This window comes from Electrophorus electricus, chromosome 6 (genome assembly GCF_041902795.1).
Source record: "Electrophorus electricus isolate QZ-2024a chromosome 6, ASM4190279v1, whole genome shotgun sequence".
Taxonomy (NCBI): domain Eukaryota; kingdom Metazoa; phylum Chordata; class Actinopteri; order Gymnotiformes; family Gymnotidae; genus Electrophorus; species Electrophorus electricus.
In genome coordinates, this window is record NC_137502.1 from 37,284,556 (window position 1) to 37,304,844 (window position 20,289).

The 20,289-nt window shown below is 44.5% G+C and overlaps 1 protein-coding gene across 1 annotated transcript; it reads right to left on the bottom strand.

The window, feature by feature from the left end:
* Positions 1 to 6,154: 6,154 nt before the first annotated feature.
* Positions 6,155 to 19,513, bottom strand: LOC113567874 (uncharacterized). The gene is made up of 5 exons (XM_035525043.2): positions 19,310 to 19,513; positions 8,328 to 8,417; positions 7,885 to 8,118; positions 7,532 to 7,691; positions 6,155 to 6,431 (listed from the first exon to the last, which is right to left on the bottom strand). The coding sequence occupies exons 1-5, from the start codon at positions 19,511 to 19,513 to the stop codon at positions 6,376 to 6,378; spliced, it is 744 nt and encodes a 247-aa protein (XP_035380936.1). The 3' UTR covers positions 6,155 to 6,375.
* Positions 19,514 to 20,289: the final 776 nt, after the last annotated feature.

Below are 20,289 nucleotides of genomic sequence, written 5' to 3' on the forward strand. Positions count from 1 at the left end.
GTCACTAGCTGCTGGGTTGTCTGACCCATTTCCGTGTGCCCTAGCAACAACTGGTCAGTTGTCTTATTCTTACTATTCTATCTGCAGTGTGAATGCAGATATGTTTTCACATTCACACAAAATATGATTTGAAATCTATAACACTCTAAATGTAGGTATATGGACAAACTGGGTTGTTGGACAGTATCTCATTAAGTTGAACTGGATCAAGTTCAAGTTCAAGTTTGGTTTATTTGTCACATATATAGTCATACACAGTACAACACGCAGTGAAATGGTGGAGAGTGCTCTGTCCAAACTGAGGAAGAGAACCAGGGGTGCATAGAGAAAAAAAATATATATACAGATAAATATATATTCTATGTATGTACAAAAATATATTAACAATGTATGTACAATATATGTATATTATGATTATATACACAATGTACAATGTATATGGTTGAGTATATATGTACACAATCTACAGAATGTACAGATCCATTGTATAGTACCATATCTACAGTTGTTGTAACAGGTTAATTGAGTATAAATCTAAATCTATATATACAGATGTACAGATATACAGTCATGTTACGTGGTGGTGGTGGTGGTGGTCCCCACAGTTTATCAGTTTCCCTGATTCAGGGCCCGAATGGCCTGTGGGAAGAAGCTCCTCTTCAGCCTCTCTGTCTTGGCCTTCAGGGAGCGGAAGTGCCTCCCTGACCTCAACAGAGAGAAGAGTCTATTGTTGGGATGGGTGGGGTCCTTCACAATTTTCCTGGCCTTGGTTTGGCACCGCTTGTAGTAGGTGGTCTGCAGGTCAGGAAGTTCCGAGTGAGTGATGCGCTCTGCTGAACGCACTACCCTTTGGAGTGCTTGTCTGTCCTGCTTGGTGCTATTTCCAAACCAGACTGTGATGTTCCCCGTGAGGATGCTCTCGATAGTGCAGGTGTAGAAGTTCCGCAGTACCTTGGAGGGCAGTCTGAAGTCCCTTAGGCGTCTGAGGTGGTAAAGACGCTGACGAGCCTTCTTTGCCAGGGAGCTGGTATGGCGGGACCAGGACAGGTCCTGCGAAATGTGAACACCAAGGTACCTGAAACTATCTACTCTCTCCACCGTGGTTCCACTGATCCTCACAGGTTGGTAGTGCCGCTCCTGCTTCTTGCTGCAATCCACGATCAGCTCCTTTGTCTTACTGACGTTTAGGAGGAGATTATTTTCCTGGCACCAGTTTTCCAAGTGTTTAATCTCCTCCAGGTAGGCCCTCTCGTCGTTGTCCGAGATCAGACCCACGACAACGGTGTCATCAGCAAACTTGACAATGGTGTTAGAGCTGGAAGTGGCTGTGCAGTCGTAGGTGTACAGTGAGTAGAGCAGGGGGCTTAGGACACAACCTTGAGGAGCTCCAGTGCTGAGGGTGAGGGTGGATGAGGCGCAGTTGCCCACCCGTACTGATTGTGGTCTGTCTGTTAGGAAGTTGGAGATCCAGTCGCACAGGGATGTATGCAGTCCTAGATCTCCCAACTTAGTAGTGAGTAGGGAGGGAATGATAGTGTTAAATGCTGAACTGTAGTCGACAAATAGCATTTTAACAATTTCCCCTCCCTTCGTCCAGGTGGGTCAGTGTGGTGTGGAGCAGATGTGCAATCGCATCGTCAGTGGAGCGGTTGTGGCGGTATGCAAACTGCAGTGGGTCCGTGGAGGCTGGCAGTGAAGATGTGATGAAGTCTCTAACTAGCTTTTCAAAGCACTTCATCACGACTGATGTGAGGGCGACAGGGCGGTAGTCATTGAGGTCGGAGGGTCGAGGTTTCTTCGGGACGGGGACGATGGTGGACCGCTTGAAGCTGGACGGGACAATACCGAGCGTCAGGGAGAGATTGAAGATGTCGGTGAATACCGGGGCTAGCTGATCTGCGCAGGCTTTGAGGACCCTCCCGCAGATACCGTCTGGTCCCCTCGCCTTCCTGGTATTCACCCTTTTAAACACTCTCCTCACGTCACTCTCCGTGATGATGAGAGGGCGCTGTTCTATGGTGGGCCCCGCGCATGTGCCATTGGCTGCGCCGATAGTGCCATTTGCACTAGCGCCGTTAGCATTGGCGCTGCTAGCACTAGCGCCGTTGGCATTTGTGCTGCTAGCATTAGCGCTGCTAGATGTAGCCTCGAAGCGAGCAAAGAATGTATTCAGCTCGTTCGCCAGAGACTCATCCGCACTCATCAGTCCGGAGGGTGGGCTCCTGTAGTCCGTGATCATCCGTAGTCCCTGCCACAGGGATCTAGAACCTCTCTGCTGGAACTGTGTCTCTAGTTTCTTCCCGTAGCGCCGCTTCGCCTCCCTCACCGCCCTGCGCACTCCGTATGCTGCAGACTTGTACTCGTCCATGTTTCCGCTGATGATCCCCGCATTGTAGGCAGCAGTTCGAGAGTTCAGAGCCTCGCGGATGGTTCTGTCCACCCAGGGCTTCTGGTTGGAAAACTTCTTGATGGTGATTCTTGGGATCGTGTCGTCCACCAGTTTCCCAATAAATCCTACTACTGCCTCCGTAAACTCGCTGACATCATCAGTGCTGCGCCGGAACATGTCCCAGTCCGCGTCATCCAGAGCGTCCTGCAGAGCGGCCACCGATTGGTCTGTCCAGCGCGCGACCTCCCTCTGAACCGGAGCTTCCCGTTTCAGCCGTTGTTTATATTTTGGTAGGAGGAAGATGGCGGCGTGGCAAACATTATAGATGGCGCCGGTGAGGTCGGCTGCCGTCACGACTGCTCCGTCCACACCTGGCACTTTTTTTCGCTCTTTTCGCTATCTTTTTCGTTCTTTTCGCTCTTCCCGCTACCCCTGACTTCTCCGCAGCCCTTCTCTACACACCACGGCACGTATCCCGTACAGCAGAGATGCCCTTATTTCTCTTAATCTACATAGCACTCACCTCAAGCCGTCTGTAACCCCGGACCCAAGATGGCCGACGGAGATCCTGAGGGAAAACAGAAGACGCGGCGCGAGGAAAAGGCCGCGAGGGAAGCGAGCCGGCGTCAGGAACAGGCTGAGGGCTCGGGCACACCGAGCTCCCTTACCTAGCATCCTGCTAGCCAACGTCCAGTCTCTGGATAACAAGCTAGACGACCTCCGGGCCAGGATAAAGTTCCAGAGGGACATTCGGGATTGCAATCTCCTCTGCTTCACCGAGTCGTGGCTGAACCCAGCGGTACCAAACCACGCTATCCAGCCGGCCGAGTTCTTCTCGGTTCACCGCATGGACAGGACGGCAGATTCGGGGAAATCGAGAGGCGGCGGAGTGTGTGTGATGGTAAACAACAGCTGGTGCAACAATGCCAACGTTGTTACTCTCGCCTGCTCCTGCTCACCCAACCTGGAGCTGCTCGCCCTCAAACTTCGTCCTTTCTACCTTCCTCGGGAGTTCACTTCGGTCATCATCAACACCGTGTACATCCCACCTCAGGCTAACATGGACACTGCACTGTGGGAACTTCATGAGGCTCTCACACAGTTTCAGGCACAGCACCGGGACACTGCACTTATTGTGGTTGGGGATTTCAACAGCGCTAACCTCAAGCGTGCGGTGCCCAACCTTTACCAGCACGTAACCTTTACCAGCACGTAACCTTCCCCACCAGGGGAAATAGGACACTAGATCACAAGTCGGCATGGTCCGACTTACCAAACGGTGGATGCCATGGATTGTAATATAGTAACACTGAATGTAGATAGTCATTTACTGGCAGGGTTAGGTTTATATTGGTGTTAACTTGGATTTTGTTTTATTAATGTTCAACAAACTCAAGACTGCGGAGCATGACTAGGTCAGTTGTTCATTCTGTACCAGTCTAAACTGATATAACCGTGATAATGGCAAATATTCTTTTCTATCAGCTACTGGGTTCCTGCAGGTCTCATGAGTCCATCCCCTCCGTATGTCCTCCAGAATCACCTCTGCTGTGTTGTGACCGGATCTGCAGTGTTTCTGAAGTCGGATGTTTTCTGAAATGTAGCGCTCGTGTTGTCATTTTGATTAATGCATGTTTTTCATTCACTGCTGATGGGTCCTCCTGGCCACCGTACCAACCAGTGAAAGCTGTTTGGAGCGGCACTACCAACCTGTGAGGATCAGTGGTACCACGGTGGAGAGAGTAGATAGTTTTAGGTACCTTGGTGTTCATATCTCGCAGGACCTGTCTTGGTCTCGCCATACCAACTCCCTGGCAAAGAAGGCTCATCAGCATCTTTACCACCTCAGACGCCTAAGAGACTTCAGACTGCCCTCCAAGGTACTGCGGAACTTCTACACCTACACTATCGAGAGCATCCTCACGGGGAACATCACAGTCTGGTTTGGGAACAGCACCATGCAGGACAGACAAGCACTCCAAAGGGTGGTGCATTCAGCAGAGTGCATCACTCATATGGAACTTCCTGACCTGCAGACCATCTATTACAAGCGGTGCCAAACCAAGGCCAGGAGGATTGTGAAGGACCCCACCGATCCCAACAATAAGCTCTTCTCTCTGATGAGGTCAGGGAAGCGCTTTCGCTCTCTGAAGACCAAGACACAGAGACTGAAGAGGAGCTTCTTCCCACAGGCCATTCAGGCCCTGAATCAGGGAAACTGATAAACTGTGGGGACCACCACCACCATGTAACATATAACTGTAAATATGTTCAATTACAAGATGGAACTGTACATTGTGTACATACATATATAAATTTCCATATATACATTGTACATTGTGTATATAAACATAATATACATATATTGTACATACATTGTTAATATATTTTTGTATATATATATAGATATATATTTCTATGCACCCCTGTTTTTCTTTTTCCTCAGTTTGGACAGAGCACTCTCAACCATTTCACTGCGAGTTATACTGTGTATGACTATATATGTGACAAATAAACCAAACTCAACTTGCTCATCTACTGTAGTGAGAGATTCCTGCGGGCAAGTTTACTAACGCTACTAGCAGCATTTAAAGCACAGGCAGAGGCAGCCTGCGGTTCACGCTGGGGATAAACGAGGACCAGCGATACCGCCACTGAACTGCACACGACATAAGGAAACTGAAACGTGCGCGCGTCTTCACGTGGCTACGCTTAACAGTTGTACGTGCGCCTTGGAAAAGCTTCCCAAACTGGGCTCGCGCATGACGTCAGGGAGCGAGCAGAGGTGCTGGTGTCAATTTCACTTTTTTATTAAAAAAAACACGATGTATCAGAAGTTTTCTTAATCAATATAGGTTTATCAAATGTAAAATGCCCAAATAAAAAAAAATAAGTGGAAAACACTGCTAATAAGACAAGTTTATAAGGTAAGCAGCAGAAACATTAAAAGTAAATTTAGCTAGAAATGTGAATGAAAATTCACAAAATAAATCACCAACATTAAACTAACGGTACTGTCTGAATGTGAGTTTAAACTCGTAAAGATATTTACAGTGCCCTAATAACTCTACCTCTCATTTGTATTGAAACTTAGAACTTCTCTACTCTTCACGTTTGTGCACTCAAACAGTCAATTAGAAAGAACTTTACAGTAAACAGCCAAAATGGTTTGCTTGTTTTGAGGCGGGGCTTAGCGGTGACCCTGGCCCTGTGCATTAATGTCTCATCTCTACCCTAATCACAATATACCACAAACACGTTAGATGGGCTCACACAACCCCAAGCCCACCACAGAGGGGCTGAGTGAATGTGGTGTGGACTGTGTGCATGAGGGTCATTGTGTCAGAGACTCTGTAGAAGGACAGAGTTCCTGCACTGTGATCCACATACACTCCTATTCTGGAGGATGGTGGTCCTGGGATCTCAGTCTCAATGTTATTGTGGCAGAAAGATAGAGTGGAAGAACACCACAGACTCCAGGACTGAGAATTGAGTCCAAACCCACACTCATTACCCCGTCCTTTCCTGCTGATATCTTTATATGAGACTGATATGATCACCCCTCCCACACTGCTCCATTCAACATCCCAGTAACAGTGTCCACACACACTCTCCTTACACATCACCTGAGACAAGTAGTCAGATCTCTCTGGATGATCAGAGTATGGCTGGACTCTCTCACTCCATGTCACCACTCTGTTCATCTCAGACAGAGTGAGGTGACGATATGTTTGGATCCAGAGTCAACTGATAAAAATCTGAAACAACATTTGAGGTTTTTATTTACAAGTTCTATTAATATTAATAAATATACACTCATTTGTGTTTTTCTCTATGGTAACAATGACATGTTCATATTAAAACCGGGAGTACAAGTAATATTTGAATGTGTGTGTGTATGTGTGTGCGCATGTGTGCCTGTGTGAGTGTGAGTGTGTGTGTGTGTGTGTGTGTGTGTGTGTGTGTGTGTGTGTGTGTGTTACATTTCAGGAAATCTTCTCTGGTCTTTGGCTCTGAAGGTAAAACCTGAACTGCTGCAGCTCTGGAGGAACAGAATCAAAATGATCAAATAGAATGAATGAGACCCAAATAATCCATCCAGAAAGACAGAAAATGATCAGAATAAATGTGGGATTATATGTGGATTATGTGTTTATGAAGAAAAACATTCTCTAATCTTTCTGTTAATTATGGACTTTGGGGAAGATCAGTAAATATCATCAGGAAGATTCTCTCTCTCTTTACATCTGTCTGTGTATACTGCATATGGCAGTTATTAACAGGAACAATGTGTAATACTTCATTATTAGTTAAGAGTATTAGCGCCCTCTAGTGTAAAATGGTAGATTATCCCACAGAGCTCATATTTAATACACAAAGGTCCTGTTACCCCAGCATTTCTTCATGAGTCAATAACAAGAACAATGTTTAATATGTTCATCAATAGATAGGAGTATTAGCGCCCCCTCCTGGTTGCTATTATATAAAATTATTCCATCCAATGCCACTACTACAAGAACAAATAATTGATCACTAGTGAATCATGATGTAATATTAGTGTCCAGAAGTTACTGTATTCATTCATTTGTCCTTCTATGGTTGCTAGGTTACTACAGAACCCTAATGTGACGTTTAAATCAATTAGTCAACCAGTCAAATATAATTTATTATTAATGCAAATAATTTAAAACAGTTGTTAATCATTATAATCAGTCATTAAATGTTTCAATTATGCAGATCATTTACCTTCTTGGTCTTTCTCCTGTCCTCAACTATGTCATCCCTCTATAACCTTTTCATCTCTTTATGTGTATCTCTCTCTCTCTCTCTCTCTCTCTCTCTCTCTCTCTCTCTCTCTCTCTGTTTCTGTCTCTGTATGTGTGGGACTGTTTTGTAATAGTAGGAACATTGAACACAATAAATATTTGTAGATATTTGAAGATTTAAACCATCAACACATGAAAGTCCAAACACAGAACTGCATGAATGACATTTACCAGTAGAGGGCAGCAGTAATGGTTCAATCTCAAAGGTACATTAAATCCCTTCTATGTAGTTTAAGTAATCTTATAGTTTTCTTTACCCTGTCACTGAGTAAGTAGAGATTTCCATCATTATGTTTCACAGCAGGACGGCTCTTACCTTGTGGAGGGATCTTGTTGAATTCCTCCTTGCAGAATTCCTCTAGTCGCTCTTTCAGATCAGAGAGAGATTTCTTCACTCCATCAAATGAGAGATGTTGATGGACAGGGATGCTTGTAGAGTCCTCAGATCCAGAAGAGACACAGAGAGACTGGAAACTCTACAAACAGAAGAAAACATTAGAGAAGGATAAAGTTGTACAAGAGTAATGAATGATCTCACACCAAATTACACTAAACACACATTTGTTATTAGAAAGTTATGTTTATATTTGATTTAATGAGCTTTTGTGAAGAGTCATTATAGAAACTTGATGAGGAGCAGGTTCCTCTGTAGCTGAGAGAGTTTGTTACCTGAAGGAATTGGACGTGATCCTCTGTGTGGGAGAGCTGCTGCAGCTCAGAGTCTCTCCTCTTAAGATCAGCAATCTCCTGCTCCAATTGATCCAGAAGTCCTTCAGCTTGACTCAGTTGAGCCTTCTCCTGATCTCTGATCAGCTCTCTCACCTCACAGCGCTTTTTCTCAATGGAGCAGATCAGCTCAGTAAAGATCCTCTCACTGTCCTCCACTGCTGCCTGTGCAGAACGCTGTTAGGAGACACAGACAAGATGGAGGTCCATCTAAAACTGAAGTATCATCTACTCCCTCACTGTGACCCTGGATGACTTATAGTGCACAACGTGGTTGTGTAGGATCCCAAAGTGTGTCAACACTGGTCTCCTCACTGGCTGTCTGGAGGAGAGGCCTGACTGAACTCTGAAATAGCTGCTCCAGCAGCTCTGTACTCAGTACTCACCTTAAGAGTGTCTACAGCCTGCTTCAGCTCCTGGACCTTCTTCTCTTGCTCCTGGATTTTCCTGTCTAACTGCACTGAGAGAGCGGAACTCTGAGATTAGTTTCGTTTTCTCTGAATTGAGTAGGAGGGGGGCAGAGCTATGCAAATACCAAGAATACTCTCAGCTGTTGAAGGGAGAGAAGGGTATCTCTGCAGACTGGAGTAGCTCCAAATGGGCAGTGTATATGGGTGTGTCTACAGTGTGTAATATACAATCAGTATTCTGTTTTTATTTATTTATTTATTTAATTAATTAAACATGCATTAATATTAGGCTAGCATGTCTAGCTGTAATGTAGCTACCTAACTAATTTAGTACACTTGGAACATTGCTACCGTTCAAATGAATGACAAGAATGCGTTCAGTGGAATAAATCCAAATGGCCATTTAGATACATGTGTGTGTTTGCATGTACTATAGCTTATTGCGTATCCGCTCCCCCTAAGTTGTATGGTGGTGTCTGGCAGCTCCTTTCCTCTCCTCCAATAACTCCTATGGTCTGTATGTCACTCTAACTATCACCTTGCTGGTCAATAGGAAAGACTTTCACTCCAGAGATAAAGTAGGATCTACACAGATAAACTAATTCTGACTGAGTATTTATTTCCCATTTTAATTTGGGTTATGACTGAGCTGATTATAACTCTAATCTTTACTCTGCCTCTGATGCAGGATACAGCAGTTTCAATGGATCTATCCATCGCTATGCTGTGGGTAGACAGAAATCAGACACTGTTCTGTGGTCATGTGACAGAGCTGAGATTTTTGTTTATGACTGAGTAGAAGCACCAGAAAGCCCTCAGTGAAGTCATGCATGGAGATGACCCAGAGGCCAAAGAGCCCTTTCTGTTTATCTCTGAAATCAGAGAGGATACCAAGCATGTCATGAGGAGCAGAAGCTCCAGGTCAACACCATGTTCACTGTTATGCAGTGTCCTTCTCTCCATAGTGTCTGAGGCACAGACACAGGGAATCAGCACCCTCACTACACACTGCCTGAGCTGTCAGAGTGTCCTGTATATGTTGATGAACAACTGAAGAAGTTCATTATTAATTATTAATCTACACAATTTATCTTTTACTCAAGGATTTGTGAGTCCATTATGTCTTCTTCTTTCTTTTAGCCTGCCATCCCTGTCATGGGGGCATAGGTCATGCACAGAATCCCACCAGGCCTCCTGCTCCTCTGCCATTCTTTCCATTTGCTTCCATGTTTTTCCTTTCTTCCTTCTTTCTTTCTCTGTGTCTCTCCAGGTGTGTTTAGGCCTTCCTCTCTCTCTTTTTCCCAGCAGGCTCCAGGAGAGGGCCTGTTGTGTAATATTAGTTGCCGGTTTGTGCATTGTGTACCCAATCCATCTCCGGCATCTCTGTGCAATCTCCTCTTGGACTGGCAGCTTATCCTCAAATCCTGGTTACTGATCTTGGGCCAGAAAATCCTGAGGCAAGTGTTGATGAATGCCTGGATTTTGTTTACTATACACGCAGTGTTTCTCTAGGTTTCAGACCGATAAAACAACACAGGTTTGACTACAGTGTTAAAGATTCCAACTTTGGTCTTGATGGTCAGATCACTGGAACTCCATCTTATTTAGGTGATGAACATCTGCTCGAACTTCACCCAGCCTTACCCTGACATCAGCCTCTGCTCCACCTTGCTTATTGATTATGCTGCCAAGGTAAGTAAAGCTGTCTACTTCCGCCAAGACATTATTCTTTTGCTTGATGGGTGGCATGTTTTGTGTTGATTCTGAGAATTTTGTTTTTCCCTCTGTAACTGACAAGCCCATGGTCTCAGAGAATGCTGCAAGAGTACTATTTTTTTTTCCTGAATTTGTAGCTGGGTATGCGAGAGCAGGGCTAAATCGTCCACAAAGTCCAGGTCATCTAGGTTGCCAGGGTGTCCATTGTATACCATTATGTTTATCTGCTGTGGTTTTTTCATTGTCCAGTGTATTGCCAGCAAGAAGAGAAATGAACAGACTGCCCTGTCTCTCCCTTGTCTGCACTTTAAAAGCTTCTGTGGTTTGTTTATCATGAATCACCCTACATGTCAGTCCTTCTTATGAATTCTTTATGATGTTGGTAATTTTACTGGGTATCCCAAAGTGTCTTAGATGCTTCCACAATGCCTATGCAGGCTATCAAAGGCCTGGATAGGCAATGATACTCTAGATTATACTCTATTATTATACTCTATTATTTGCAAAGTTGTAATCTGGCCAACACTATTCGAAACTGGTTCAAAAATACCAGAATGTCAGGTTCGATCTCCACCAAGTTACCCTCTGCCCTCCGTCCTCTGTAGCCGGATCGATCCGGGGAAGTCACGAGACACTGACACCAGGGTAGTGAATCAAGAAGTATGATTCATACAGAGTATGTATGTGTCCTATATTTACTATCTAAATCTACAGGATGACAGGGAAAAGTGAGGCATGTTCTAAGGGTCTACGTAGAAAGGAAAGCGACAAGGTTAGTAAAGATTAGACATTCTCTGCATGAACAAGCCATGAGCTGTTCCATGAGCCACTCCTGTGCTTAAAGAGAGAGAGAGGGACAGGGAGAGAGACAAAGGGAAGGGTAAAGGAGGCAAAACAGGGAGCGGATGACCTCGGGCGGCCAGCTAGCGGTCAAGCTGCCATGTCATGGCTGATAAGCAGAGACCTTGGGTTGGGTGCCTGAAGACAGAAAGGCTCCAGTGTCTAACACTCCCCCTTTTGATTCCAACAGGAATCATATATCAGTATATAGACCTTTCTCATACGCAGGCACCAAGGCAACATTAGCATGATTAATCACAGAGGTAGAGATGTCAGTTATGATAGAAGACGACAGTGACAATAAACAGGGGCCACAAACAAGAATCAACACAATAATCAAGAATACGGGAAAACATATGTTTATGAGCCAAGATCCCGAAGTGCCGACAAGGCCCGTCAGCCAACTGAACCAAGAATCATCAGCAGGTGGAGGCTCAGCAATAATGGCCTTCATGTGCAAAATGATGTCAGTAATGTTGTTATAGTAACTAGGGGTGTCAAAACAACACATTTCATTAATGACCTTGCAGACGCCTCCCTCCTTTGCCAAGAGGAGATCTAGAGCTAGGCGGTTTGGCAAGACAGCGGTTTGGATCTTATCTACCTCATCAATGAGCAATGCCAGGGCCATTTTAGTCCTATTGGCTAAATAAAGTACCTGCCATGCCAAACCATTAATTTTGTTAAGAGTTGCAGTAGTTCCTCCTCCCAGGAACAAACTCCAACCCACGTTCACTCCGGGATTAGTCCATGGGTTGGCCAATATGTACCCATCATACCTATTAGGGGTGCTGGGAATTACAGACCTTTTAGCCCTGCTAGATATCAACTGTGAAAGAGTATACATGACTAGAGATGGGATAGTTAATGCTGGGGTACAACAGTTTTTCCAGAGAAATTGATGATGAGTATTATTAACTATCAATGTGGGTAGGCTGGAATATGCCATCTTACCTCATACCCACATGATACCTGCAGTTGCTCCAGTGCCCAGGATTGCAGGGCAAAGAGATGGTGTGCCTGTTATATTATTTATTGTACACCTTCCCAGCCCTGAGCCTAATGCCCATACCTCATTTTTACATGATGTGTGGCCTAAAAATGGATCATGAGGTAAGCCTGCAGAACATAGACAGGTGGTACCTGTAATACTGCTAGGATCATATTTCTGGGGTAATACCATTTACTAATGCCAGTGTCGCAGTCTGTCCTGTGGTCCAGGCATGAACTATAATCCGAGGCCCAGGTGGCAAGGTTACCACTGGCAGCTACTGCCTTAGATACATTTAGCATAAACTCTACTCCCATATTGATTTGACAGTCTGATGAGTTACGATTAAATGCTGTTGCGGTAACATCATCTACCGTGACTGGTACCCAGGGTGTATGGAATGCTTGACATACCAGACAATCCTTCCCTGACTCTACCTGTCCTACCACTACCAGGGAGACCACACAGGCTAAATTACTGTAAGGAATGGCTGCCCTCCTGGCGTCCCTATTTCTGTAGTTTCCCGGTTGTGTCTGTTTTTCTTTTGCGTCTCTGCTCTGTTCCTTGGTTTCGTTTTCGCTGCCTCTTGTCTGCTCCTTCATTCCAGGCCGTGTTTTGGTTCTCTCTGTTCCAATGTTCACCTGAGTCTGTTTAGTGCATGATCGTTTTGGTTATTTGTACCCTGTGTTTGCCCTTCTATTTTGTTGGTTATTTTTGGTAAGTCATGTTTCCTTTGTCATGTCTGTTACATGCCCTGTGCTGTCATCCCCATTGCTTAGTTTGTGTATCATTTTGTCTCTGTGATTTGTGTGTTTCCTCTGTAAATAAGCTGTCCCCTGCACATGCATTCTGCTTCGTGCTTGTTCTGATTGGAAACATTTACGATTGCATTGCTCAGTTGAGACTGAAAGTGATGCCAATATTATCACATGGATGGGGCCCATTATTCCTACAGTGAGGTTTTGCATGCAATTATCAGGAAAACAAGGAGAGAAAGCACCAAAGAGTCTGCAAAGGATGTTAATAGGCAGATAGGATCTCTATCAAGTTATAATACCAATGCTAAAATGTATTAACATACAGGGCCAAGAAGTACTTCCTTGGTATGTGGTGCAGCTGAGGGGCAGCCCCCCAGCATGAAATCAAATTTTGTTATATGTGAATGCGTTAAGGTGTATTTGGTTTGTCGGATGTGTTGGCTACTGGTGATTTCTTCAGTGGACTGGCATGTATCCACTGTACTGATCCCGATGTTAGCACAGCGGTTCAGGTCACTGCGATCACAGTTGTTGGGGATCCGTATGTAGTGTTCAACTAAGGAATAGACATGATGAAAATGCATGAAAACTCCATCATAGAAATTTTTACCCTGACTTATAAAAAAGGTGATGAATATGACCTAAATAACTGGAGACAAATGATGCTGATGAATATTGAGTATAAAATCTTTGCAAAACTTTTGATTGAGATTGGAAACTGTTTTAGATCAGTTAATAGAAATGGAGCAAACGGGCAAGAACTCAAGAGAACTTATCACACACAGTATGAATGAGCCTGGGTTTTATATAGTCGCCTTAGATCGGAAGAAAACCTTTGACTTGATATCACATGACTACTTGTGGTCAGTTATGGAATGGTATGGATTCCCGGAAGGATTTATAAGAATGATTGATTAAGCTTCTGTATTTGAAATCGACTGTTCGGGTTAATGTGAACGGAGGCTTGATGGACAAAATTTATATCCATAGCGGGGTTAAACAATGGTGCCCTTTGAATGCAGCATTGTATATTTTAGCCATAAGTCCATTATTATTGAAATTAAAAAAAATGACGATTTGCTAAAGGGAGTTCTGATCACCAGTAATTTACAGAAATGTATCGTACATGTGGACGACGTAACGGTTTTTGTAAAAACTCAGTTAGATAGGATCTTCGAACATTTTGACTTGTATAGACTTCTTTCCGGGCCATCTTTGAATCATTCCAAGACTGAGGCGGTTTAGATTGGGGGAACAAGGAGGAAGGAGTGCTCTGGCAATACGCATGAGGAAATAATCCTTGGAATTTATATTGGTAATGGAAATGTAGTTGAGAGTAACTGTCAGAGGAAGCTACAGGAAATGATAGGAATCAAAGAGGATTATACACTGGGGTGTGAGTTACGAATCGAAGATCAAACTAAGACATTCATTTTATCAAAACTGTTTCTGTCTATCGTTTTTCTTCCAGCGGAAAAGCGAACTGAATAAAATATGTATTAGAACAATTTGTGGTAATAACAGAGAAGCCACGAAAAGGGAATATGTTTATAAAAATAAAGAAAATGGAGGTTTAGGTGCAGTAGAACTTGGTGATAACTTCTTTTTAATTTAATTTTGTAGACATGTCAATACAAGCATTGGTAGGAAAGCTAAATGGATTGGTGAATTCTCAGACTGGGAAAAGGAAGAAGGTACCGTACTCAGATTTTGTTGATAAATGTAAAAATTTGAAGATCGATTGGAGAACGCAATCAAGTAAAACTATTTATAAAAGTATAGCAGATCATGAGTACGGGGGGCAGATACGAGGATTGCGATGAAAGGGAGATTAAAAATCTGTTGAATTTGCTATCAGGAGAACATGTCAGAGAAAATAAAGGATAAAATGTGGCTTGCCACAGTGGGTAGGCTACCAACGAGGTCTGCGGTTAAATTGAGTTGCTTTGTGAAGACGACCGAATGCCCAATGACTAAATGTAAAGAGAAAGAAACAATAGGGCATCTGTTAGTGGACTGCTATAGATCTAAAGAAATATGGGAACAATTCAGGAGGTTTGGTTTAAACTTTGAGTTTAATCGCAAAAACATTACAGATCGTGCTTATAATGTGAACATACGTTGTCAAAAGAGAATTTTGTTTTGGCTATGTATATGCACAATTGTGAATCAAAATTGGTCTACAAGAGCTAAAATGACTATGGAAAATACTTTTGTGTTTCGTGAACAAGTAGTGAAACAATGTAAAGTAAAAAAAAAAAGACAAAAGTATGACAAGATAGTGATGCATCATGGGAAATCTTAATGTTTGCAGCATAGATTGTAAAGTTTGGAAAGTTTCAGGAACTAAAATGACTATGGAAAATACCTTTGTCAAGTGAACAAGTAGTGGAACAATGTATAGTAAAGTTAGAGACAGAAGGATGACAAGGTGAAAAATGATATGGGAAATTTTAAAAATGTTTGTACTATGGATTTATGTGAAGTGTAAAAATGAGTTTCATGTGATTATCTATGACTTGGTCCATATGTAATCTTACTTTGTTTTTCGTACGAAAATTATGAGAAGTGACATGAAAAATTATTGTAAAGTATAGATTCTCTCTTATGAATGGCATTATAAAACAATTTCATATGTAATGTTTTCATTGTTTGTTTTTGTGATATGAAAACTTAATGAAATCATTTAAAAACCCATACGCAGCTTCACCAACCTTCTGAGGATTCAATGATTTGACCAAAACAGTGTCATCTGGAATAAATAGATGAGCAGGCTTGTCTGTGGGAAGAGGGAACACGCAGGAGTCATTACCATGCCCACTGTTCAATTTCTCAGTCGACATTTGGGTGTAGTCCGCCAAGATCATATCCATGTCACCTGAATGAGTAACACCTGGGTTACCTCTGACCCATGGGGTGGTAAATGGTCTACCAAAAATGACCTCAAATGGTGACAATTTAGTGGTGGCACTGGGCGTCATTCTGATCTCACACAACACTGCTGGCAGTAGATCAATCCACTTCTTTCCTGTTTCTATCATAGCCTTTGTTAACCTTTCTTTCAAGGTACGATTCATTCTCTCAGCAATGCCAGATGATTGATAAGTGATTTGAAACTTCCAGTAAATAGTTAAGTTGGTGCATAGTTTCTGTCTTACCTTAGAAATAAAACATGGTCCCTGATCTGTATATATTACCCAAGGCACACTGTAACTCTCTCTTTGGCTAGGAGTTTAACCACAATGCAGGCATCTTCCTTAGAACAAGGAAACGCCTCAGTCCACTTGGTAAACCTGTCTACAATCACTAGCAAGAACTTCAACTGATCACAAGGTAGCATGTGTGTAAAGTCTATCTGTAGACACTGAAAGGGATATTCAGGAGCCAGCAAGGCATGTTTGGCTTATATTTTTGTATTTTTAACAGCTATCTAAGAGGAGTTTTACAGTTTTATGTGTTTCAGGTATACAAAACTGTATTTGAATGTTAGCTGTCACCCCCTTTGTGCGACATGTGAAATCCCATGAAAATGATGCACAATAAATGGCAAAACAGATTTAGGAAGGGCGATACGCCCTTCCGGGTCATGGATTACACCATTTTTATCAGGACTACATCCTTGATCAGCCCAATGAGAGCAGTTCTGTCGTGTACCTTGAGTTTGTAAGAAACGCAGATTGATATCAGTTGGCACCAAGCAATGAGAACATAGATACAGCTTCACATGTTGATAAAGGGTATGGGCATGAGGGGGCATTAACAGCTGCCCAACGTGCAACCTCATCCACTAAGGCATTGCCAGTGGCCGTGTCGGATCCAGAGGTTGTGTCATGACCTTTGACCTTTACGATAGCCAGCCGAGCTGGTAGTGTACATGCCGACAAAAGTGCAGACACTAGTCCTGAATTAGAAATGGGCTTACCGTCCGAGTTGTGGAACCCCCTGGAGTGCTAAATCTTCCTTAAGTCATGAGCAACTCCAAACGCATAACGGGAATCAGTATAGCTGGTGACAACCTGATCCCGGAATAGATGACGGGCCCTGGTCAATGACATTAGTTCAGCTGCTTAAGCAGACCTGTAAGGGAGAGCGTAACCTCCCAAATGAGGTTGGGCAGAGAGCAGACAGAATAACCACAGGAAAATTCGGAGTCAGACAGTTTAAAACATGAGCCAGCTACAAAAATGCGATAGCCGCCTTCGATCAGTGTGCTAGAGATATCAGCACATGCTCGAGGACTCAAGGATAGCCTCCATGCAGAGTCATCAGAATGATCTAGCGATGTCAAAAGCGATTGCAACAGATTAGCAGGTGAACTCAGGCTTGTGTCTGATTTAATGGATAAATTCTGAGTGGCGCAGAGGATAGTCTGAGCGTCGCTGTGCCATCATGTGCTGTATTTGAATGTTATTCAGAATATTAATAACTTGATGTGAAGTGTGTAGAACCATGGGATGAGACAGTAGCAATTTCTAGGTGTCAGTGAGCAGCAGCTCCGAGGCAGCCACAGTGTGTAAGCAGGCTGGCATACCTTGAACTACCAAATCAAAAGTTTTGGAAGGTAGGCCACAGGGCGATAACTGCCACCATGCTCCTGGGCCAGCACGCCCATGGCTGTGGAGCCGTTTTCAGAAACGTAAAGGTGGAAGGGCAGATTATAGTTCTGCAGGCCAAGCGCTGGAGCAGAGCACAAGGCTGATTTCAGAGTCCTAAATGAGTGATGCATGGTTTCAGTTCAGACCAACATATCAGGACAGTCTTTTCCACAGCCCTGCCTGAGGACTTTATCATGAAGGGGACAATTGGGCACCCACTGGCGGCAGTAGTTAACCAGACCCAGGAAACTCAGCATGGCTTGTTTTGTGTAGGGTGGCGGGATGTCACATATGACAGTCTTCAGAGAGGCGGTGTTCACCAGCAGACAGCAGGAACCCCAGATATGTGACAGACAGCTTGCACCACTGGAGCTTAGGTGGTGAAACCTTAAAACTGCATGAAGCCAGATGTTTCAGTAGTGAGCGAGACCCCATTACGCAGCACTCCTCTGTTGTTGATGACAAAAGGACATCGTCTGCATAACTGATAACACAGCCCTCTGGAGGGGCCCAGGATGCCAATGCATCTCTTACAACAGCAGAGACCACAGCTGGGGAGTCCAGGAAACCCTGGGGGAGCCGGCACCACATGTAATGCCTATACTGAAATGTAAATGCAAAAAGTGGTTGGCTGTCTGGGTGGACTGGTGTGCAGGTATAGCAGTTAAAATGGCAGAGACATCAGGCACCAGCGGGGCTATAGGAACTACTATGCATTAATGGGCCTGAGGTCTTGTTTACAGGTGTATTGTAGTGTGACACAGTGGGAATGATGACACCTTGGGTGAGCAGGGAGTCAATGATGGGTGACAGACCTGCTTCTTTTTCAGGAGATTGCGGATACTGTTTACAGTAAACAGGGGTACCATGCTTGAGTCAAGTCTTGTAGGGAGAACAATCTATAAACCCCACATCATTCTTATGGGTGGCCCACAGAGATTTAGGGTTGTCTTCCAGCTCAGGAAGTATAGTGTGGTTGGCTGTGTTGCTAAGTTGGCCCAGCACATCTGTAAACAGAGATATCTGGTCTGGAATGGATCGTCATTTTGCCCTGCTCAAGAGGGAGAGAGAAATTCATTTTAAACATCAAATCGTGACCCAATATGTTAACTGGAGAACCAGGAATAACTGCAAACCGATGCATCAAGAAAGTTGAGGGGTCATCTGGACTTCTAACGGGCAGAGAGTGCATTTTAGGACAGTCCACAGGGACCCCTGAAATTCCCACAGAGCAGATGGATAAGCCAGAGACCAGACCAGTGTAACAGTGTGAGCTAAAGGATGAATAAGTGGCACATTTAATCTCCTCCAGGTAGGCCCTCTCATGGTTGTCCGAGATCAGGCCCATAATGACAGTATCATCAGCAAACTTGATGATGGTGGAGCTGGAAGTGGCTGCACAGTCGTAGGTGTACAGTGAGTAGAGCAGAGGGCTTAGGACACAACCCTGAGGAGCTCCAGTGCTGAGGGTGAGGGTGGATGAGGCACAGTTGTCCACCTGTACTGATTGTGGTCTGTCTGTTAGGAAGTTGGAGATCCAGTCACCCAGGGATGGATGCAGTCCTAGATCCTGCAACTTAGTAGTGAGTAGGGAGGGGATGATGGTGTTAAATGCTGAACTGTAGTCGACAAACAGCAGTTTAACATAATTACCTCTCCCTTTATCCAAGTGGGTCAGTATGATGTGGAGCAGATGTGCAATTGCATCATCAGTGGAGCGGTTGTGGCGGTATGCAAACTGCAGTGGGTCCATGGAGGCTGGCAGTGAAGAGGTGATGAAGTCTCTGACTAGCTTTTCAAAGCACTTCATCACGACTGAAGTGAGGTCAAAAGGGCAGTAGTCGTTGAGGCAGGAAGGCCGAGGATTCTTTGGGACGGGGACAATGGTGGATCATTTGAAACAGGATGGGACGATACCAAGCGTCAGGGAGAGGTTAAAGATGTCAGTGAATACCAGGGCTAGCTGGTCTGCTCAGGCTCTGAGGACTCTACCGCAGATGCCATCTGGTCCCGCCACCTTTCTGGTATTCACTCTTTTGAATACTCTCCTTGCGTCACTCTCCGTGATGGCCGCTGGCCTATGGTGGGCTCTGCACATTTGCCATTGGTTGTGCCGATAGCACCATTTGTATTGTTAGTGCTAGTGAGGTTAGCATTAGCGCTGCTAGATGCAGCCTCGAAGTGAATGAAGAATGTATTTAGCTCATTCGCCAGAGACTTATCCGTGCTCATCAGTCCAGGGGGTGGGCTCCTGTAGTCCATGATCGTCCGTAGTCCCTGCCACAGGGTTCTAGAGCCACTCTGCTGGTACTCTGAATCTAGCTTCTTCCCGTAGCGCTGCTTCCTCTCTCACCACTCTGCGCACTCCATATGCCACAGACTTGTACCCGTCCATGTTCCCACTGATGATCCCAGTGTTGTAGGCAGCAGAGCGAGAGTTCAAAGCCTCATGGATGGTTTTGTCCACCCATGGCTTCTGGTTGGGAAACGTCTTGATGGTGGCTCTTGGGATTGTTTCCCAATAAACCCTACTACTACCTCCGTAAAGTTGCAAAAAATCATCAGTTCTGTGACGGAACATGTACCAGTCTGCGTCATCCAGAGTGTACTGCAGAGCGGCCACCGATTGGTCTGTCCAGTGCGCAACCTCCCTCTGAACCAGAGTTTCTGGTTTGTCTGTTTATATTTTAGTATGAGAAAGATGGTGGCATGGTCCAACTTATCAAATGGTGGATGAGCTAGTGCCTTGTAACTGTCCTTGTAATGGGTGTAGCAGTGGTCTAGTGTCCTCTTTACCCTGGTGGGGAAGGTTACTTGCTGGTAAAGGTTGGGCACTGCACTCACCCAGAATCATGAATGGAGCAGAAATATATATGGGGGGGCTGGAGCCATGCCGAAGTCTCACCCTGCTGTAGAGAGGCAAGGTTAGGATAGAGGGCGGATGTGGGATTGCCGTCCGCTCCTCCTTCTCTCGGACGTGTCTGTGGCCTTCGGCAGAGAACATCTGCCCGAGCAGGAGTCTGTCTTATCAGTGCACA